The sequence below is a fragment of the Hemiscyllium ocellatum genome, chromosome 3, assembly GCF_020745735.1.
Source record: "Hemiscyllium ocellatum isolate sHemOce1 chromosome 3, sHemOce1.pat.X.cur, whole genome shotgun sequence".
Lineage (NCBI taxonomy): Eukaryota > Metazoa > Chordata > Chondrichthyes > Orectolobiformes > Hemiscylliidae > Hemiscyllium > Hemiscyllium ocellatum.
This window is the reverse complement of record NC_083403.1, coordinates 121100159-121123071: the sequence shown is the minus strand read 5'-3', so window position 1 is coordinate 121123071 and position 22913 is coordinate 121100159. Positions and strand designations below refer to the sequence as shown.

Here is a 22913-nt window from a genome sequence, read left to right as displayed (position 1 = left end):
AACCGGAGCACCCGGAGGAAACCCACACAGACATGGGGAGAATGTGCAAACTCCACACAGTCAGTTGCCTGAGTCGGGAATTGAACCCGGGTCTCTGGCGCTGTGAGGGAGTGGGTGTGGGGTGGGGGGGGGGGTTGATGGTTGCTTTGGCAGAGTGAAGGTGGGAGACTGAAATGGGGCAATAAATCTGGCGCTGTGAGGCAGCAGTGCTAACCACTGTGCCACCGTGCCGCCCACCGTGTTCTTTCGGTTTTTATTTAGGCTTATGGTTATGTTTGGTGACACGATGGCTGAAACAAGCAGTTGCCTTGGGGTTAATAAAAAAAAGCCAGTGAATTGATTATGATATCCTGTGCTTTGTTGCATGTGATATGTGTCAGGGATGGACTGACAAAGAAATTGATTATCTTTCAATGGAACAGCTAAAAGAAAAAATGGTGCAGTGCAGCTTTAGGATATGCCTTTCTAACAGGTGGCCTTTAATGGCAGCTGTAAATGGGTTTAGCCGGTGTTGCCTGAGAACAGAATGGGATATCAGGGTTTCAATAATTCCCAATCCTAATTATATTTCTTGACAACATGAATCTCTTGTCCAATGAAAGCGAAAGGCATATCATTCTTATTTCTCTATATCACTGACTATTCTTGTGGGTAGACCTTATATCTTGTATGTCCCAAAGTTTTTATCTTTTGAAAATCTAGAACAATGCAGTAAAGAATTAAGCTTAGAATATAGAACCTGTACATTGTCACAGTGCTCTACTTCATTGGGATATATTACCTGCTGCAACATGATCTCTTGCCTTCGGGAGAATATAACTTCAATGTGATCAGAGCTCGGGTACAAACTAGCATTATATTGAACAGGTAAATGCACAAGATGCAGCAAATTTAAAAATCAAAACTTTATTGATTCCCTTGAAATGTTTATAACAACTTAACTACTTCTCCCGTACAGCCGGTGTGAGGTCCTTAGCTGACTGAGAGGTGAGACAGCCACAGATAAATCAGAATGGCAGTCAGTGCAGCAGTAGTGATCCTACTTACAAACCCGGAGGATCTGGATCAAGTCCAACTTGTTCCAGAAGTGTGCAATAACATCTTCAAGTAAGTTAAGTGGAAAATATCGACCACAATGGCTGCTTTTATTCACAATTAATGTCTCCAATTTCTCCTTACAGGCATATCAGCTCATTTCATTCTTCCTAACTATTGCTAGAGAATATGATGGACTGAATCTTCACAAATGTGAACTTAGACTAACTGATACCTGGGCACTGATTCTGGAAGACGCACCCATGAACCTGGAACTCACAATATCACTGGGAGGAAAGGAGTGGATAGGATGAGCTGTCGTTTGCGTATCCATGATTCATAGAGGCAACATGTTGAAGTGTAGATGCCTTCAAATTGATCCAGCTTTCACAACAGGGAGTCACAAATAGCAGACTTTAAAAGCTGCCAGGCATCTTTGGAGATGCAGGATACACCTTTGGATATGACTAAGGCCACCTTTGGAAGGGGTCAGATGTCCTTTGGGATAATTCAAATGCTCTTTGGAATGGTCAAAAGTAGACGTGAGTATGCATATAAAGTTCATAAACTCAATGGAGTGTTGAAGCTGTCAAGGCATTTAACTTGCCTGTTCTTTAACTTTAAACAAACAAGCTGCAGTTCACAACAAAACTGCTCACTATTTCACTTTGTTAACATAAATCTGAGGGCTGTGATTTGTGCTACATGACCAATTCCACAACCTTCTTTTAAATTTATATATGGGATGAGGTCATCATTGGTTCGACCAGAATTTAATGCCCATCCCCAAGTGCCAACAACGTAGTTAATAGTCAATCATGTTGCTGCGGGTCTGGCATCACATGTCGGCCAGACCAGGTAATAATGGCATATTTCCTTCCCAAAGGATATTAATGAACTGGATTGTTCTTTCCAACAATCAACAGCGGTCACACAACTATTATTAATCTAGCTTTTTAAATATCAGATTTTGAAAAAAATTGAATTCAAATTTCACCACTTGCTATGGTTGAATTTGAACTTGTGTTCCTAGAACATCAGCCTGGGTTTCCAGGCTACAAGTCTAGTGACATTACCACTAAACACCTAGGAGAAAGTGAGGACTGCAGATGCTGGAGATCAGAGCTGAAAATGTGTTGCTGGAAAAGCACAGCAGGTCAGGCAGCATCCAAGGAACAGGAGAATCGACATTTCGGGCATGAGCTCTTCTTCAGGAATGAGGAAAGTGTGTCCAGCAGGCTAAGATTAAAGATAGGGAGGAGGGATTTGGGGGAGAGGCGTTGGAAATGCGATAGGTGGAAGGAGGTCAAGGTGAGGGTGATAGGCCGGAGTGGGGGTGGGGGCGGAGAGGTCAGGAAGAAGATTGCAGGTTAGGAGGGCGGTGCTGAGTTCAAGGGATTCGACTGAGACAAGGTGGGGGGAGGGGAAATGAGCAAACTGGAGAAATGTAGGTTCATCCCTTGAGGTTGGAGGGTTCCTAGGCGGAAGATGAGGTGCTCTTCCTCCAGCCATTGTGTTGCTATGGTCTGGCGATGGAGGAGTCCAAGGACCTGCATGTCCTTGGTGGAGTGGGAGGGGGAGTTGAAGTGTTGAGCCACAGGGTGGTTGGGTTGGTTGGTCCGGTTGTCAGAGAGGTGTTCTCAGAAACGTTCCGCAAGTAGGCAGCCTGTCTCCCCAATATAGAGGAGGCCACATTGGGTGCAGCGGATGCAGTAAATGATGTGTGTGGAGGTGCAGGTGAATTTGGAGGGAAGTAAGGGGGGAGGTGTGGGCGCAAGTTTTGCATTTCTTGTGATTCCAGGGGAAGGTGTCGGGAGTGGAGGTTGGGTTGGTGGGGGGTCACGGAGGGAGTGGTCTTTTCAGAACGCTGATTGCGGAGGGGAGGGAAATATATCTCTGGTGGTGGGGCCCATTTGGAGGAGGCGGAAATGACGACGGATGATACAATGTATGTGGAGGTTGGTGCGGTGGTAGGTGAGGACCAGGGGAACAGGCCCTCCGGCCCAACAAGTCCACACCGACCTGCTGAAGCGCAACCCACCCATACTCCTACATTTACCCCTTACCTAACACTACGGGCAATTTAGCATGGCCAATTCACCTGACCCGCACATCTTTGGACTGTGGGAGGAAACCGGAGCACCCGGAGGAAACCCATGCAGACACGAGGAGAACGTGCAAACTCCACACAGTCAGTCGCCTGAGTCGGGCATTGAACCCGGGTCTCTGGCACTGTGAGGCAACAGTGCTAATCACTGTGCCACTGTGCCGCCCACAAATGGGAGTATGGGATGGCATTTTTACAGGGGGCAGGGTGGGAGAAGGTGTAGTCTAGTAAACCTTAGGTGTAGTCTAGCTTACCACTAAACACTGTCTATTATAGCTTGCCAATCAGCTCAGAGTTTGATTGACAGCTTCAAATATTTGTTAAGTATTTGAAGTGGAACTACAAATGATAATTTTTCTAAAGGATTAATATTTGAATTAGATGTTTGTTTTTTTTAATTAAATACAGGATTATGTATTTAGAGTGAATGGACTTTTATGAATGAGTACATACCTTTGTGATAAATAGTGTATGCTAGATATTTTTATTATTTCTCAGCATGGGTCTGAGTCTTTCGTTGGGGAACAGTCAATGAAATGATGTGGAGGGTGTAAGCAAAAAAATGATGGTGTATGGGAGACTGAATTGATGCTGAGTTTGCACTGGGGTTATAAAGAGTAATGGTGAAGGTTAGAGAGATATAGTTTTACATGAAGGTTATAAAGAGTCATGAGGCGGCAGATAGAGTATCAGGGGCTATTGGAATGGGTTGAAGGGAATGATGTGGGCTGGGTTGGCACAGGGATGTGAGGTGTGAGTGGTCTTTTTGCTTTATTTTTGTTTAAACCTGGGACCAAGTTTGGGATCACTGAGGTAGGCCTTTCTCACAGCCTTCATCTGCAATGGTAGATCTTGTGTTGGTCTCTGATCTTGTCCTAGGAATGGGGGGTCTGAACCTAATTAATTCCCACACTCCCAGAATGAAGATCTGATTGAATAGATTTGTGGAGAAGGTCATTTTTTTTCCCAACTCCTGTGCTCCTGAATTGGAAATGGAAATTCAGACTTATATCTACAAAATCTTTCAAAATGCTACAACACTGCAGTCTACACGTTATCCCAGAGACCCTGAACTATTACTTTCTTTGCTGTAATGTAGCAAATGAATAAGTTCATTTCTTGACAATCCTGTCCATGACGATATCCTACCATTCATAATCTCCCTTCACAGTTAACTTACATTGGACTCCTATTCTGTGATATTTTGCTTCCAGAATGAGCAATTCCACTCCAGGACATCCCAGATGTCCTCCTACGTCCGGCACTGTAATTTCCTCTCCCCTGTTATCAACAATGCCCTCAATTGAGTTTCCTCCATTTCCCACACCACAGCCCTTGAACTCCATTCCTCCAACCACAATGAGAACAGAATCTCCCAGTCTTCACCTTCCACCCTACTAATCTCCAAACCTAGCATATCTCCCTCCGTCATTTCTGCACCCTAAAATCAGACCCCCCCACCACCAAAAATATATTTCCCTCCCCATTCCTATCTGCCTTCTGCAGGGTCCATTTCCTCTGTGACTCCCTCGTTAGGTTCACACTCTCCACTAACCCCATCTCCACACCTGGCACCTTCCCCTACCACTGCAAGAGGTGCAAAACCTGCGCCTGCACCTCACCCCAAAATTTGAGCATGCAAAAAAGCTGAAGGGAGATGGAATGTTCTCTATCCCACCAATTTGAATATTGCAATGTAGCAAGAGTACAAGGATGAAAATATAAGTTCTCAATCCACTGCCATTATTCCTCTTGCTCTCCACTGGTTTTCTTGTCTCTGTTAAGATTTTTGAGCTTAGGCAATCAGAATACCGCAAGTAGGCATCTGCACCAATATCACTTTAACTCAGCATGAGTGCCTGCGGGTTTATAGGCGTCTATATGGAGTGAAGGATGTGGGCGTGAGAAGGATGGGAAACAGGCAGAATTTTCCATAAGAAAGCCTCTTTCCTTGTCCTTTGTGATCGGCCGCTGTTATTAGGAGACACGGTGGCTCAGTGGTTACCACTGCTGCCTCACAGGGAACTGGTTTCAATTCCAGCCTTGGGCGACTGTCTGTGTGGAGTTTGCACATTTTCTCTATGTCTGCGTGGGTTTCCTCCGGGTGCTCTGGTTTCCTCCCACAGTCCAAAGATGTGCAGGTTAGGGTGGATTGGCTGTGCTAAATTGCTAGAGTGTTCAGGGACATGCAGGTTAGGTGCATTAGTCAGGGGTAAATATAAGGTAGGCAGAATTGGTCTTGGTAGGTTACTCTTCGGAGGGTTGGTGTGGACTTGTTGGGCTGAAGGGCCTGTTTCCACACTGTAGGGATTCTATGATTAAAATGGCCTTCATTTGGTGGACTCCACTGCTGCTACAGGATTATAGTGTCTGACTACTTCATACAGCTATTCAATTTGCTCAGGACCAGAGGCAAGATCGAATAGCATGCTGGTTTTTGACATCATCTGGTCAATCCAACGTCTTTTCTTAATGTCAGACAGCAATGTCTCTGCTCTCTCCCTCCTGACACCCCATTTCTGACTAAATGGGAAGGTGATGGACAATCACAAGATGCATTCCAATTTAAGACGATAAAACATAGGAGCAGAAATTAGACCATTCAGCCCATTAAGTAAGCTCTGCCATTCAATCATGGCTGATAAGTTTCTGCCCTGTTCATTTGTATTTTGCCCAAAGCCTACATTAACCATCCCATAATCTTGGGGACAATATTTAGCATGGACTGTTCCACATCAACATTTGAAAAATGTAGAAATAATGAATTAACCAACCTGATGCAGTGCGCCAATAATTTTACGTGTCTCTTGGTATAGAGTTTCTGAATTCCAGTGAGAGTTCATCCTGTGCAGGGCCTTTGCTAAGCGATTATGTTCACGCATCCATAACGTGTGCATTGAAGCAAGAGTAAGGACTTCATTTGCTCGGCTTTCTCCAGCCAGAAAACATTCTACTCTTTCACTGTGAGTACCATTAGGTGCTTGTAGACATGGAGATGGAACCTGATCCACAAAAGGCAACAGTTCGTAGCTGCCATCCTTGTATTTTGCATTAGTGAGAAGGAGACCCTCCTCACTTGAATGATTCCTTAGCTTTGTTGCTTGAGCTGCAGTGCTCCCATAGACAGTTGAAGCATCGATAAAGGAAGTTACTGCATTGATTTGTTGTCGAAGGTTTAGACTCTCAAAGGGCATTTCCTGATGTCCTGTTCCACATGATGGTGAGGAGCGATAGAATGTGATGCATTCATTAACTTTGAAATGGGGATCACTTTGATGTACCTGTTTGATGAACATTGAAATGCGGCAAGGTTAAAATGGTCAACACTATCTTTGGGCTTCCAGTCAATAAATCAAAGTTAGAGCACCATATACTGTGCATCTATATGTAATGACCACCTTTTAAATCTTTTATATTCTATAATAATTACCTATTCTTAGCAGCACTACGACAGTATCATGAACATTTTGCAATGCAAGATTTATAAAATAATAAAGGGCATAGATAAATGAATGACAAGTATCTTTTCCCTAGGCTGAGGGAGTTCAAAACTAGGGGCCATATTCTTAAGGTGAGAGGAGAAAGATTTACAAAGGGCAGGAAGGCAACGTTTTTACATAGAGAGTGGTATGTGTGTGGAATGAACTGCCAGAGGAAGTGATGGATACAGTGCAGTTACAACATTTAGAAGACATTTGGATAAGTTCATGAATAGGAAAGATTTGGATGGTTACGAACAAAGAACAAGCAGGTGGGACTAGTTTAGTTTGGGAACATGGTTGATGTCGACTGTTTAGACCATGCTGTATGACTCTATGTCTATGAGAATGAGGTTATTTATCCTTCGTGGTAGGGTTGGCTTTTTGCTGGAACGACATTGTCTTACTCGAGTTCGATTTGCTTGCATGCTCCTCTGCTTCAAATGTTTGAAACATTAGTGCTGCTATTATTGTGGTGAAGACAGCCACATTTGATGATGCCTGACTCTGCATTTCCAACACAGAGAGTAGCCTTTCTCCAGTAAAAAGAAGTATTTGTAATGTTATCCACATCAATTGAATCAGCTCTGATATTATTAAAATATTCCAGTAGCTGAATTCTTTGCACATAACTTTCTTGCATCTGGAATCATCTTGATGAAACTACACTGACTGTTCTCCATGTTTTTGCTTACCTTTGAATAATAGCCAGCCACAATTGCATTTAGTACTCCCAATTGTGGTGAAATCATTTCCTTGTATAGAGAAGTAAGTGAACAGCTTAAAGTTAATCACATATTGAGGAACACGACTAGAAATACCTTTGAAAATAAGTCAGAGGTTTTTCTTAATGAGTGTTCATTCATCATCATATAAATTAATTACTTCCTCTCTCCAATTATACCAGTAAGTTGAACTGCATAGAAGCATTGAGGTCAGCATTCATTGAAAGAGGGAAGACATGAAATGATTCCACAATACAAAGTAATTTCATTCTGCACATTTTATTCAAGTTTATATGTGGTGCAGAAAGAGACCATTAGAACTTGGTCCGGTGATATGCTTAGACCAGGTCTGTTTTGAACTCTAAAATGATGAAAAGAAATTGGCATTTCGGTATTTTCCCACTGTTGTCTATAATCTAAAAGTTATAATTAAAATTCTATAAATACCTTTATTGGAAAACAGGGATTGAGATTCTGGCATGTATTCCTACAGTCCACTCCTCCCACAAAGGTAGCTAGACTGATGCTCTGAGGCGTGAATGCAAAATCGTGGTCAATGTATTGACCCCACTCAACTAGGATGTGTGAATAGAGATGGTCTTCGGTAATATTCGTCTGAACAGATGTACGTAGAATTTTGTTGGTTATATCTCGGACCTGTCATAAAACAAATTTGTTTAATACAGAAACTAGTGGTGGGATTTGAGTGAGTCTCCCCAGAGCATTGCTTTGGGCTTCTAAGTTAAAAATCACACAACACCACATTAACTTTCGGACTGCTGCTCCTTCATCAATCACCTGATGAAGGACGGCGCTCCGAAAGCTAGTGTGCTTCCAGTTAACCCTGTTGGACTATAACCTGGTGTTGTGTGATTTTTAACTTTGTACATCCTAGTCCAACACCGGCATCTCCAAATCATGACAACTTTGGGCTTCTAGATTGCTAAGCCAATGACATTATCATTATTGCCTACGTATTCAATCCCCCTCTCCCAATCAATGAACTAAAGTGACTGAATGTAACTAAAAATGTATAAGTTATGGATACATTCAAGCTACTGTTAACTAAAGAAGTTAATGACCATGAAGAAGAGTCAAATGATGTTGCATTTCTACTTTTGTGTCAAAAGAGAGCAAACAATTGTACAAGTGCAACTTGGACGCAGGAATGTGGAGATCAATTTTAATGCATCAACAGGTCTAGCCATTGCACTGACAGAATGAAGGAAACATGGATATTTTCTAAGATTGATATTAATATAAAAAAGGCTGAAGTCAAATCTTGCATTTCTTCTTCAAGTATTAAATCTGCTGCAACTAGAGTCTATCATGCTTCTTAATTAATAAAGAAAGATGTTTGATAGAATTTTAAACTGTACACAAAGGATTTATTTTAAGAGACTATTTCCTGCATTATATTGAAAACTTACTCAATATGAAAGTGAATTGTAAATCAATGACCCTTGCTCAAATAAAGCAAAATTAAAATCCACAGAGTGCAACTTGGCCTTTTCTTATTATGAGAATTCCTTGAATGTTTGATTGTTTGATTGAGATTCTGCTTTGCAAGGACTGAACAGAGAATATTAAAGAATTGAAGCATCTGTTCACTGCCCCTAAAATGATTAACACTTTTGTTCAGTAGTAGAGATATTGTTAAGTACTCACCTATCTTAGTCCAGAAAGCTCAGCTTTTATTATCCAGTTTTCTTATTCATTTGTGTCATTGAACTTCCATTGGCTTGTAAAGATCTTGTGCCTTCACTGCTATATTTCAATCAGGTCAGAAGTCACACAACACCAGGTTATGGTTCAACAGGTTTATTTGAAATCACAAGCTTTCAGAGCACTGCTCCTTCATCAGGTGAAGTGAAGCTTGTGATTTCAAATAAACCTGTTGGACTATGACTTGCTGTTATGTGACTTCTGACCTTGTCCACCCAGTCCAACACTGGCACCTCCACATTATATTTCAACCTGGTCAACTCTCATTTATGAATCTGCTTAATGATTATCATTGGGCTTCTTAACTAAGTGAATTGGACAACATGAGTGTCTATCACAACCGAATATAAATGCTATGCTTATCTAACATGGACACACATTTTTCAGCAGAGACCTTTGCATATTGCCTGAATCTTCTAATCTCATGCGGAATTATTGAGACTACATTAGAGCTTTTACTCCCATTCTAATTAAAATCAGCAAACATATTGAAGCCCAGGGATCAAACCGACGCTCTTCCAGTTCTTCACAGCTCAGACCTAATCAAAGCAAAGTGTTTAATTATCTAATCATTGAGGTGGATAGACAAACCCCTTTTACACACAGTCTTCCTAAACCATAAATCAGGTTTTTATGGTTCACCTACTATGCAATATTGCTTCAATGATATAGGGCACAGTGGCTGTCTATTGCTAGTCTGAGTTTGGAAGTGGGGTTTATTATTTTACTGAATATAATTCTTTGATTTTGCACCTAAAAAGGTCATTCAAAAATAAAATTATGCCCTGGTTGGTTACAACTGATAATTCCGAGTGTTAGTAGACATTTATTCTCGAAATTACAGACTGACGGTCTGAAGTTAGTTTGTGTTAATATAAAGTGTGTAACAGGAAAGGCAGGTGAGCTTAAAGCTTAAATTATTACAGATAATTATGACATTGTAGCTGTTACAAAAAACTGGTTGTGAGCGGGAAAGGATCGACAGCTAAATGTTTCAGGATTTGGATGTTTCAGGCAAGATAAAGATACAAAAAAGGTAGGGAAAGTGTGTTACTGATTAGGGAGAATATCACAACAGTACTGAGGGAGGACCTACAGTCATAGAGATATACAGCACAGAAACAGACCCTTCGGTCTAACTGTGCTGACTAGATATCCCAACCCAACCCAATCTAGTCCTACCTGTCAGCACCTGGCCCATATCCCTCCAAACCCTTCTTTTTCATATACCCATCCAAATGCCTCTTAAATGTTGTAATTATAATAGCCTCCACCACTTCCTCTGGCAGCTCATTCCATACAAGTACCACCCTCTGTGTGAAAAAGTTGCCCCTTAGGTCTCTTTTATATCTTTCCCCTCTCACCATAAACCTATGCCCTCTCGTTCTGGACTCCCCACTCCAGGGTCTTTGTCTATTTATCCTATCCTAAACTTCAAAAACATTACCCCTCAGCCTCCGATGCTTCAGGGAAAACAACCCCAGCCTGTTCAGCCTCTCCCTATAGCTCAAATCCTCCAACCCTGGCAACATCCTTGTAAATCTTTTCTGAACTCTTTCAAGTTTCACAATATCCTTCTGATAGGAAGGAGACCAGAACTGTATGCAATATTCCAAAATTGGCTGAACCAATGTCCTGGACAGCTGCAACATGACCTCCTAACAGCCTATACTCAATACTCTGACCAATAAACGAAAGACACTTGGAGGACTCATCCAGTGAGGTCATATGAGTGGAACGTAGGATTTGGAAAGGTGAAATCGGTTTGTTGGGGATATACTGCTGGCTTCCCAAAAGCTAGCAGGTGATAGAGGTACAGATGTGTGTCCAGATAATGGAAAAAAAATGAAAACAACAGGGTTCTTGTTGTGAGTGATTTTAACTTCCCATATATTGACTGGGACTCCCTTAGCACCAAGGACTTCAATGGGTGACAATTCATTAGGTGCATTCATGTGGGTTCCTTGAAGCAACATGTAAATAGTCCAACTAGGGAAGGGGCCATTTAGACCTGATATTGGGGAATGATCACAACCAGGTGACCAAAATTTCGATAGGGGTGCTTTTTGAGAATAGTGATCATAAGTTGTAAGTTTTAAGTTACTTATGGATAAGGAGAAGAGGAGTACAAGTACTAAATTGGGGGAAGGCTAACTACCACAACATTAGGCAGGAACTTGGGGCTGTAGATTGAGTACGACTGTTTGAGGGTAAATCCATATGTGACATGTGGGAATTTTTCCAAGACTAGTTGATTAAGTTAAATGTTCCTATTGAAGTGAAGGATAAGGATGGCAAGATTTGGGAACCTCAAATGACAAGAGAATTTGAAAGCTTAGTCAGAAGGAAACATGTAATTATGAGAAACGTAGAGGCTTAGGAAACTGAAGACAGACAGAACTCTCAAGGAACATAAAGAAAACAGAAAGAAGCTTAAACAAGGTGTTGGAGGTGTAAAAAGGGCCAGGATTGAGGGAAATCCAAGGCACTTTATGCATATATAAGGAGAAAGTGGGTAGGTAAAAGGTAGGTCAACGCAAGGACAAAGGAGGAAATTTATGCTTGGAGCTAGAGGATGTGGCTGAAGTCCTTAATAATTACTTTGCATCAGAAATCATGAAGGAGAAGGACATGGTGAATAGTGAATCTAGAGAGAGGTGTGTTGATATTCCAGGTCATGTCAATGTAAAAAAATGAAGAGGTGTTGGATGTATTGAAAAACTTTAAGGTCGGCAATGCCCAGGACCTAATGGGATCTATCATAGAGTATTGAGGTAAGAGAAGAAGGAAATTGCTGAGATCTTGCACAAAGCCTTTCTATCCTGTTTAGTCACAGGAAGGGCCCCAGAGGACTGTAAATAGCTAATGTTGTTCCTTCATTTAAGGAGGGCAACAGAATAGCAACAGTAAATAGCAGAACTCTGAGAAGCATCAAACATAGAGAGGGAACTAGGCATACTGGTCCACAGTTCCTGAAAGTGACAACACAAGTGGATGAGTTGTAAAGAAGGCATATGGCATCTTTGCCTTCATTGGTCAGAGCATAGAGTATAAAAATCGGCAAATCACCTTGCAGCTGCAAAGAGCTTTGATAAAGGCACACTTAGAATATTCTGTACAGTTCTGGTGGCCACACTACCAGAAGGATGTAGAGGCTTTGGAGAGAGTACAGAAAAGTTTTACCAGGATGTTGCCTTTATTGAACATTAGCTATGAGGAGCGATTATACAAACTCAGTTTGTTTTCACTTGAATGTTGAAGGTTGAAGGGCAATCTGATAGAGGCTTACAAATTTATGAGAGAAATGGATAGAATGTATAGTCAGAGCATTTTTCCCAAGATGGAGATATCGAATACTAGGGGATATAGTTTTAAGGTAAAAGAGGGAAAGTTAAAACAGATGCAAGAGCCAAGTTTTTACATAGAGGGTGGTAAGTGCCTGGAATGTGCTGCTAGAGGAAGTGGGGGAGGGGGATACAACAACATAATTTAAATGGCATGTGGACAGATACATGAATAGGCAGGAAGTAGAGGGATACGGAGTACATAGAGGCAAAAGGGTTTTAGTTTATAAAGGCGTCATGTGTTGGCACAGTGATAATGGGCTAAATGATTAGTTCTTGTGCTGTAATATCCTTTGTTCTTTGTGATATAGAATTGCTATCTGGGGCTGAAAGTTAAACTAATCCTTGCCAGTTTATGAGGCCATTTCAGGTGGAAACCATTAGCATGGGCTAAACTAATTTTTTTTATGAGGAGATTTTTTTTTGTCACCCTGATGAAGGGCTTTTGCCCGAAACATTGATTTTCCTGCTTCTCAGATGCTGCCTGACCGGCTGTGCTTTTCCAGCACCGCTCTAATCTAGACTCTGACTTCCAGCATCTGCAGTCCTCACTTTTGTCCAGCCCCAAAGTCTGCCAGCTGTAAAGTTCTGGGATGTCGGAGTGTTGCAGGTCTGATAGTTACATAGACTTGCCTAACCTCTTTGGGTGAGTTGACATCAGAGTCGAGTGTGTGGCGCTGGAAGAGCACAGCAGGTCAGGCAATATATGCGCCTCGGATGCTGCCTGACCTGCTGTGCTTTTCCAGCACCACATGCTCGACTCTGATCTCCAGCATTTGCAGTCCTCACTTTCTCCTACGTGAGTTGACATCAGTTCTGTATTGAAAGACAAATATCCTTCATTTCTAAAAATACCAGGTAAACTTGGTATTGTTTGCACTGTCAAGTGTGTCACACCCTGAATTGAGTCAAAAGTAAGTGTCTGCTTAATTGGATGGGAAATTTCACCATGGCAGAAATTTACATAATTCCCAATCCTGACCAAACAAATAATCAGTTACCTGCCTACTGTTTTGATGTGCAGCTATATGGGAAATCTTGAGCTGTTTCTCTGAGCACTCAGGTAAGATTTGGGACAAAGTAGTTGAGGAGAATTATCATTTTCACAGCCACTGGTAATGCTTCCAATGGGGAGCAGAACCTCAAATTGAAGGCTGCAGATATCTGCCATTACTTAATGTAATGAGCTTAGCACTGCACTTTGGAGAGGTTCAGGACACAGAGCATCTGTGTGTAAACTCTGTCTGCTTGGTTCCTCGTCCCTGCACCATCCTATTATGCACCTCTCTCCTGTGAAACTCCATTGAGTTCACATGCTGATCCAACAATGTCAGGTCATCACTGGTTGTGATGGTATTTCTCTCCTGTTGTGTTGTCAAACACATCTGTTCCCTCACCTGCTGTTCCTAATCTCATTGAATTTATGAAAAGCCAAATCCACTGTCAAATATTAGCCCCAGGAAACAGAACCAGTCACAATAAATTCAGATGAGACAATTACAAGTTTAAATGTCTATCATTAATGAGTGATCTGTTTTGCCTCTTTTCTCTTGGTCTGTTACCTAATCAATGGGAAACCTGAGCAGCGTGCGATAAATTTGATTCAAAGTTAAAAGCAGTTTACAAAGATATTATAATAATTTCTTAAGGATGTTAATTGCATCAATAACTACCTAGCTGTAAAATTAAACCACTGACTGAATAGATTTTTTGCTGGTGTCCAAATATACCTTAACATAAGATGGGTACGTTGGAACTGGATTGTGATCCCAATCAAAAATTAAATTATTTTTAAATTCTCATCTGTCCCACCCATTAGTTCTTGGGGTTAACATCTTAAATCCTTGCTTCCATCAGCATATGAAGTTGGGGACACCTCTCTCTTATTTGAAACTATTTTTTACACAGATGTACCACATCAGAAATGATCCCATAAAGGAATAAAATAAAATTTCTCTTCAATTTCACAACACCTAACTGGTCAACTTACGAATACTCCAGCATAACTGGATAGAATCGATCTGGAGGCAGTTTTAAGCTTGATAAGTATGAGGGAACGGTATTCACTCATATAACTGGAATGGTGCATTAAAGCTTCTTTGTTGTCAATGCCTATATTAATCATGTGCTGAAGATCAAAATACCAGATGGCATTTTATACTATTCTGCATCAGTAAACTGTTGCTCATTTATGTGCAGGAACACTGAAGGTGGATAGTTGCTCACTGGCACATGGACAAATATTTTGCATTGCTAAGTAAATGTGCCGTATGGGCTTCAATATCCATTGGTGCAGGACAACAATGTGCCAACTTGTTTAATCAGGAACGGCATTATTATGAGAAGTTCAGTAAAAATACCAAAACTTTTAATTGTCCAGTCTTGTCTTGCTAGGCCTTCACTATTAAGGGCTCCATATGCTATTTGTAAATATTATTGTGACCTTCCTGGTAGTAAGGCTGTTATGAATTTGTAAACTGCACATATAGAAATCAAATGTTTTGCTTCATGACCGCTAATGCACTTTATTGTTTTAAATGAACTACCACACAGAATTTATCAATCCCTGAAGGGGATCCCTCACTGTTCCATTAACATGACAATGAGGAACAAATCTTTGGTGGATCGATTTCAGAGTATGAGGTGGGTAAAGTGGATGAAGTGTCAGTCAGAAGATTTTATGTTTGTTGCGTCCTAAAGTTTGGATTGGGAGAAGGACAAAGAGCAAATTAGAGTAACAATAATATATTGGTGGACATCCAATTCCTGTGCAGCAAAGAGATCTGGACAGTTGAATTGGGTCAAAGATTGCCAGTCAAAATTATACTAAAGCAATGTGAGCAATTTGCTACATTTAAAGTAAAGGTAGTTTGAGTGCAGTCAAACTACAGAAACCAATGCAGGCAGTTTTTTAACAGTGAGAGCAGTGAACAGTCAAGGAAGTGGATATGTTTATGCAGCATTATACTATGTCAATGTCACACTCATGTCAATTATTTGCGCACACACGCACACACACACACACAATGTTCTCCCAACAATGTGCCACGTGTGAAAGTCAAAGGGGTGTCACCCTTGGTGGAGTGAAAGGGTAATCACCACTGATAGTCAAGATGCTCCTTCAATTCCAGGCCAGGAGCTTGGCCAGGGTTAGTCCTGCATGGTTCTCTTCTGGGTTTAGAGGCTGGACACTCGGGGTGCTGTGGAGACATCAGTCCAAGAACTGGTCTGATTTTTCCTCCATAGAGTCAAAGGGAAGGCATTGAATGGGATGGAAGTGGATGAAAGAGAATCTATTGGTAATTCAGCTTCAGGAGAGATAGTGGTGTCTCCACTGAGTGAGTTGGAAGGACAAGGGTCATGTACGTTAGTCATTTGGGAGGATGAAATGGGTGAGAACCATCAAATGGACATGATGCAAACAATGATCAGAGTGGTGGAACACAGGCCATGGTGAGAGAGGCGTCCAGTGGCAGAATTAAAGTAAGTGGTGGCCCTATGGTAGCAGAGAGAAGATGGTGGCACAAAGGGGACAAATATAAGAAAGTTCAACAAGAGCTGCTAGAACTGGAGAAGACAAGCTGGCACAAAAAGTTTACAAAATTTCACAAAAACGGAGTAATACCTTCTATGAAATAAGAAGAATGTATAGATGTAGGGAGAATGAATTTTGACAGAGTAACATACTGATGTTATGCAGAATCATGTGATTTGATAAAAGTAACAGCCCTGGAATGTAAGGTATAGTAAAGCTATAACACTGTATAACTGATCAGTGGAATTGTGAATATGCTCGAATCAAGTCAGTGAACAGAGGAACTCGGGTCTCGTTTGATTACTGAGGATACAGTTAGAAGGAAAGCCTTTCCACTTTACAGTGCAGAGCACCATTGACCTATTTCCTATAATATTGAGTGCCCTGCTTCAGCACAGGCACAGCACTAGCCCAGAGTGTAATCCAGGTTGGGGGTAGGTTTAGTGATTTAACCTCCTGCGACATTAGCCCGCAGGAAAATGGACTGCTCTCTTCTCCTGCACACAGTTTATCAAAACCACCAGTTCTTTGTTTGTGAAGTGTATAATCAGCTTTCCTCTCCTCTAGGCCATGTCCACTGCTATAACAGTCAAGCACTAGTTTGAAGAGCAGCTCTTTGCAGGTAGAGTCTGAAGTGGTATGTGCAGCTAGGCTTTAAATAAGGCACCAGCCGTGGGAACACCAGAAGATCCTAGCACTTATACCTCTCCAGTCGTGTGATTCTGCAAAAAAGGCATCCACTTGCAAAATTAAAGAGGTGAAGAGGAGGGGATCACATGAGAAAAGTCACTTGAAGTCAGAGCAGAACAAACATGCGTAACTCACTTGACAAAAGCCAAGAATGTGGAAGATCCACCAACAGAGTAAGATGAAGCTGACAATGGGTTGCACACAGGCGAAAGTGAGGACTGCAGATGCTGGAGTGGAGAGCGTGGCGTTGGAAAAGCACAGCAGGTCAGGCAGCATCCGAGGAGCAGGAAAATCAATGTTTCGGGCAAAAGCCCTTCATCAGGAAGTGGTTGCACACAGCAGATGTCAGAGTGATAGTACAAGTGCAAAACCTGGCTAAATATAAAAAGTTTGCAACAGAAGTGAAAGAAAATAAAAATCAGAAAGCAAAGAGATTACGTGAGAACATTTTAACAGCTAATATATAAGGAAATCCAAAAATGTGCAAAAGACTTATAAATACCAAATGGGAGGTAAAAAGAAGAATAGAACGATTATTAACCACAAGGAGATTTACATCTACAGTGTGGAAACAGGCCCTTCAGCCCAACAAGTCCACACCAACCCTCCAAAGAGTAACCCACCCAGAGTCATTTCCCTACATTTACCCTTGACTATTGCAGATAACACTATGGGCAATTTAGCACAGACATCTGTACATCTTTTGGATTGTGGGAGAAAATTGGAACACCTGGAGGAAACCCATGCAGATATGGGGAGAACCTCCATATAGACAGTCACCTGAGGCAGGAATCAAACCCAGGTCCCTGGCGCTGTGAGGTAGCAGTGCTAACCACTGAGTCAGCATGCCATCCTTGGTTTGGACCTGGCTGAGAGCCCTGTCAACTATAATGGTGGAAACACTCAGTTGAGGAAGCAAGTGAATATTTCAGAGGCTGCCTTATTGAAGATGGCATTATACTCAATGTCATAGAGATGTACAGCATGGAAACAGACCCTTCGGTCCAACCTGTCCATGCCGACCAGATATCCCAACCCAATCTAGTCACAACTGCCAGCACCCGGCCCATCTCCCCCCATACCCTTCCTATTCATATACCCATCCAAATGCCTCTTAAATGTTGCAATTGTTCCAGTCTCCACCATTTCCTCTGGCAACTCATTCCATACCCGTACCATCCTCTGTGTGAAAAAGTTGCCCCTTAGGTCTCTTTTATATCTTTCCCCTCTCACCCTAAACCTATGCCCTCTAATTCTGGACTCCCCCACCCCAGAGAAAAGACTTTGTCTATTTACAAAATCCATGCCCCTCATAATTATGTAAACCTCTATAAGGTCACCCCTCAGCCTCTGACGTTCCAGGGACTATAGCCCCAAGCTGTTCAGCCTCTATAGCTCGAATCCTCCAACCCTGGCAACATCCTTGTAAATCTTTTCTGAACCCTTTCATGTTTCAAAACATCTTTCCGATAGGAAGGAGACCAGAATTGCATGCAATATTCCAACAGTGGCCTCACCAATGTCCTGTACAGCCGCAACATGACCTCCCAACTCCTGTACTCAATACTCTGACCAATAAAGGAAAGCATTTCAAACACCTTCTTTACTCTCCTATCTACCTGTGACTCCACTTTCAAGAAGCTAGGAACCTGCACTACAAAGTCTCTTTGTTCAGCAACATTCCCTAGGACCTTAGCATTAAGTGTATAAGTCCTGCTAAGATTTGCTTTCCTAAAATGCAGCATCTCGTATATATCTGAATTAAACTCCATCTGCCACTTCTCAGTCCATTGGCCCATCTGGTCCAGATCCTGCTGTGATCTGAGGTAACCCTCTTCACTGTCCACTACACCTCCAATTTTGGTGTAATTGCAAATTTACTAACTGTACCTCTTATGCTCGCATCCAAATCATTTATGTAAATGACAAAACGTAGAGGACCCAGCACCGATCCTTGTGGCACTCCACTGGTCACAGGTTTCCAGTCTGAAAAACAACCCTCCACCACCACCCTCTGTCTTCTACCTTTGAGCCAGTTCTGTATCCAAATGGCTAGTTCTCCCTGTATTCCATGAGATCTAACCTTGCTAATCATTCTCCCATGGGGAACCTTGTCGAACGCCTTACTGAAATCCACATAGATCACATCTACTGCTCTGCCCTCATCAATCCTCTTTGTTACTTCTTCAAAAAAACTCAATCAAGTTTGTGAGACATGATTTCCACGCACAAAGCCAAGCTGACTATCTCTAATCAGTCCTTGCCTTTCCAAATACATACATGCTGTCCCTCAGGATTCCCTCCAACACCTTGCCCACCACCAACATCAGGCTCACCTGTCTATAGTTCCCTGGCTTGTCCTTACCACTTTTCTTAAATAGTGCCACCACATTAGGTAACCTCCAGTCTTCTGGCACCTCACCTGTGACTATCAATGATTCAAATATCTCAGCAAGAGGCCCAGCAATCACTTCCCTAGCTTCCCACAGAGTTCTCGGGTACACCTGATCAGGTCCTGGGGATTTATCCACCTTTACCCATTTCAAGACATCCAGCACTTCCTCCTCTGTAATCTGGACATTTTGCAAGATATCACCATCTATTTCCCTGCAGTCTTTATCTTCCATATCCTTTTCCACAGCAAATACTGATGCAAAATATTCATTTAGTATCGCCTCCATTTTCTGCTGCTCCACACAAAGGCCGCCTTGCTAATCTTTGAGGGGCCCTATTCTCTCTCTATTTACTCTTTTGTCCTTAATGTATTTGTAAAAACCCTTTGGATTCTCCTTAATTCTCTTTGCCGAAGCTATCTCATGTCCCCTTTTTGCCCTCCTGATTTCCCTCTTAAGTATACTCCTACTTCCTTTATACTCTTCTTGGATTCACTCGATCTATCGTGTCTATACCTTACACATGCTTCCTTCTTTTTCTTAACCAAACTCTCAATTTCTTTAGTCATCCAGCATTCCCTATACCTACCAGCTTTTCCTTTCACCCTGGCAGGAATATACATTCTCTGGATTCTCGTTATCTCATTTCTGAAGGCTTCCCATTTTCCAGCCGTCCCTTTACCTGCAAACAATTGCCCTCAGTCAGCTTTCTAAAGTTTTTGCCTAGTACTGTCAAATTTGGCCTTTCTCCAATTTAGAACTTCAACGTTTAGATCTGGTCTATCCTTTTCCATCACTACTTTAAATCTAATAGAATTATAGTCGCTGGCCCCAAAGTGCTCTCCCACTGACACCTCAGTCACCTGCCCTGCCTATTTCCCAAGAGTTTTGCACTTCCTCTAGTAGGTACATCCACATATTGAATCATTACTAATAAAAGCAAGTATCCCATATGTGTTCTTAACTATCTTATTCAAGTGCTCTGCCAACTTCGCCAAGATCTGTGGTTCCTCTGAGTTACCTAATGGTGCCATTCAATAAATATTCCCTCATCTTGTTTCTTTTTCCAAAGTGCATCATCTTGTACTTGTCAGCATTAAATAACATCTGCCACTGCTCTGCCAATCTGATCAACCCATTTATATCTTCCTGCAAATTTTTTCAATATTAATCCCACCCTACCAATTTTGGTGTCATCTGCAAACTTGCTTCACATGCCCTGTATATTTTCGTCTCTGTCATTTATGTATGTCAAAAACAATCCCAGTACTGCTCCTTACGGTACACCGCCGGACCCTAGGCTTCTGTCAATCAAACAGTCTTCTACCATTACCCTTTGTGTCAGTTTCTGATCTATTTTGCCAATGTTCCCAGAATTCCATGTGCTTTAACCACTTTGATCAGTCTCCCATGTTGTACCAAGTCAAAAGTTTTGCTAAATTTCAGATAAACTACTTTAACCGAACTTTCCTCATCTAAATACTTGCTTACATTTTCAAAGATTTGGCACTAATTTGTCAGCATGACTACCCCCTGACAAAGCCATGTTGACTATCTTTAATTAACCCAAGCTTTTCCAAGTGGATATTAATTCTCTCCTTCAGAATTTTACCCAATGGTTTCCCTTTCATTGACATGAGACTCCCGAGTCTTCAATTTTCTGAATCATTTCTACCACCTTTCATGCGTCTTCTGAAGGTCCCTCATGGCCAGAGAGGAAATATAAATTTATGTCAGAGCCTCTGCAATTTTCTGCTTTGTCTCCTAGAGTAAACTGGGATATGATTCATTCAGGCCAGGGGATTTGTCTGTTTTTAAGCCCGACAGAGCCTCCAATACCTCCCAATTCCCCAAGCGCAAGCTTTTCACAGACCCATTTCCTGAATTCTGTTCATATGTTCTCCTATTCCGAGTGAAGACCAAACAGAAGTATTCAGTTAACGTCCTTCCAATATTCTGCAGCTTCACATATGAATTGCCTCCTTGGTCCCTAATGGGGCCTACTGTTTCTCTGCTTAACCACTTCCCTTTAATATATTTATGAAATATTTTAGGATTCTACCTAATCATGCTTGCAAATGCTTTTTCATTCTCCATTTTTGCTTTTCATTGAATTCTTACGTGTGGAAACAGGCCATTAGGCCCATGATGTCCACACCGACCTTCTGAAGAATATCGCACCCAGGCCCATTAACTCTACGTTTCCCCTGATTAATGCACCTATCCTACACATCGCTGAACACTATGGATAAATTAGCTTAGCTAATTCACCTAATCTGCATATCTTTGGAGCATCTGGAGGAAACCCATTAAGACTCAGGAGAATAGGCTGAAATTGAACCTGGGTCCCTGGTGCTGTGAGGCAGCACTGCTAACCACTGAGCCACTGTGCCACCCCTTTCTAATGGCTTTCTTAAGGTCTCTCTTGCACTTCCTATATTCCTCAAGGACGATAGATAAATTGCTCCCTTTGGACTTAGTTAAAGCCATTCTCTTCTTCTTCATCCAGTCCTAAATTGCTCTAGATATCCAGCATTCTCTGAACTGATTGCTGCTACATTTCCTCCTAAAGGATATATGTTGGACCTGTACACTACCGAGCTCCATTCTGAATGTGCCCCACTGCTCTATCATAGACAAGGAGCTGTTCCTAGTCAACTTTGACAAGATTGTGTTCTATTTTAAAATAATAAAATTTGCCTTCCCTCAATCCAAAGCTGTCTTTTGCAGGCCATCTTTCTCCTTTTCCATTACAAATTTGTACCATACTGTGTTGTGGTCACTCAAGTTAAAATGTTCCTCCATTCCCACATTGAATACTTGTCTGGCTCCATTCCCCAGAACTAGAACCAGCACTTGGCATCCTTTTTTGGGTCTTTTACACATTGATACAAAAAACTATCCTGGATACATTTCAAGAAATCCGACCCCCACCCCTCCCAAACCCTTAACACTATGACTTTCCCAATTTAAATTGGACAAGGCAAAATCCCCTCACATAATTGCCTAATTATTACTCTTACACACCTCCGTGGACTGGTCTACATATTTGAGCCTCGATTTCCAGCTGATGTTTCAAGGGTCTGTAATATGAACATTCCTAAGTTCCAATCATAAAGTCTCGTTTGAAGACCCCTCCAATATATAATCTCTCCTTATTGCAGTAATTGACTCTTTAATAGTGCAACACCACCACTCTTTTTGCACCGTCCTCAGTCTTGCCTAAAGATTGTATACCCAGGAATATTGAGTTGCCAGCCCAGCCCTTCCCTCAACCATGTTTCTGCGATGGTAACAGTATCACACTTCCATGTGTCAATCCACACCTTTAAGTCATCAGTTTTACTTATTGCCCTCCTAACATTAAAGTAAAGACCATCCAGCCTTGCCTTACTCTCTTGACACACAAATAATAAGTGAGATGTGCTCTGTCTGAGTTGTCACCATTTTACAATTCAGTTAAGCATAATCAGTATCCCAAAAAATGAGATATAAAACATTGACATCAGAAAAAAGATGATAGGAAGAGTGGAATAAGAGATGGATTGTCTGTTTTGTAATAATGCTCTCTCTATGATCTCATGACAAAGTTCCACTGGGTTAAATTTAGATTTTCAGCATTTTCAAAGTAAATAAAAAAGTAATTTAGAAAGACCTTTTGGCAAAAAAAATCTTCACGGAGACGGTGGTGTATCTCTACTGTACAACTAGAAAGGTCACTCTAAATCAACAGTTATCAGCTGATGCATACAACTTCACAGGATGGCTTGAAGCATTAAGTTATTCATTAGCACCTTCAATCAAAGTATTTGTGTGGAACAATAGAATTGCGAGAAAGAGCCAGGCATACAATGTGCAAATACCAATGGTGATCCCACTT

The 22913-nt window shown here is 41.6% G+C and overlaps 1 protein-coding gene across 1 annotated transcript in view; it reads right to left on the bottom strand.

Annotated features, from left to right (window-relative positions):
* The window catches only part of tpo (thyroid peroxidase), a 118878-nt gene that overhangs the window by 34176 nt on the left and 61789 nt on the right, over positions 1–22913 (bottom strand). Inside the window, exons 8-9 of the mRNA XM_060855113.1 lie at positions 7794–8003; positions 5917–6423 (exon numbers count right to left, since the gene is read on the bottom strand). Of these exons, the coding sequence (XP_060711096.1) occupies positions 5917–6423; positions 7794–8003 (717 nt within the window). The remainder of the gene's footprint in view (positions 1–5916; positions 6424–7793; positions 8004–22913) is intronic.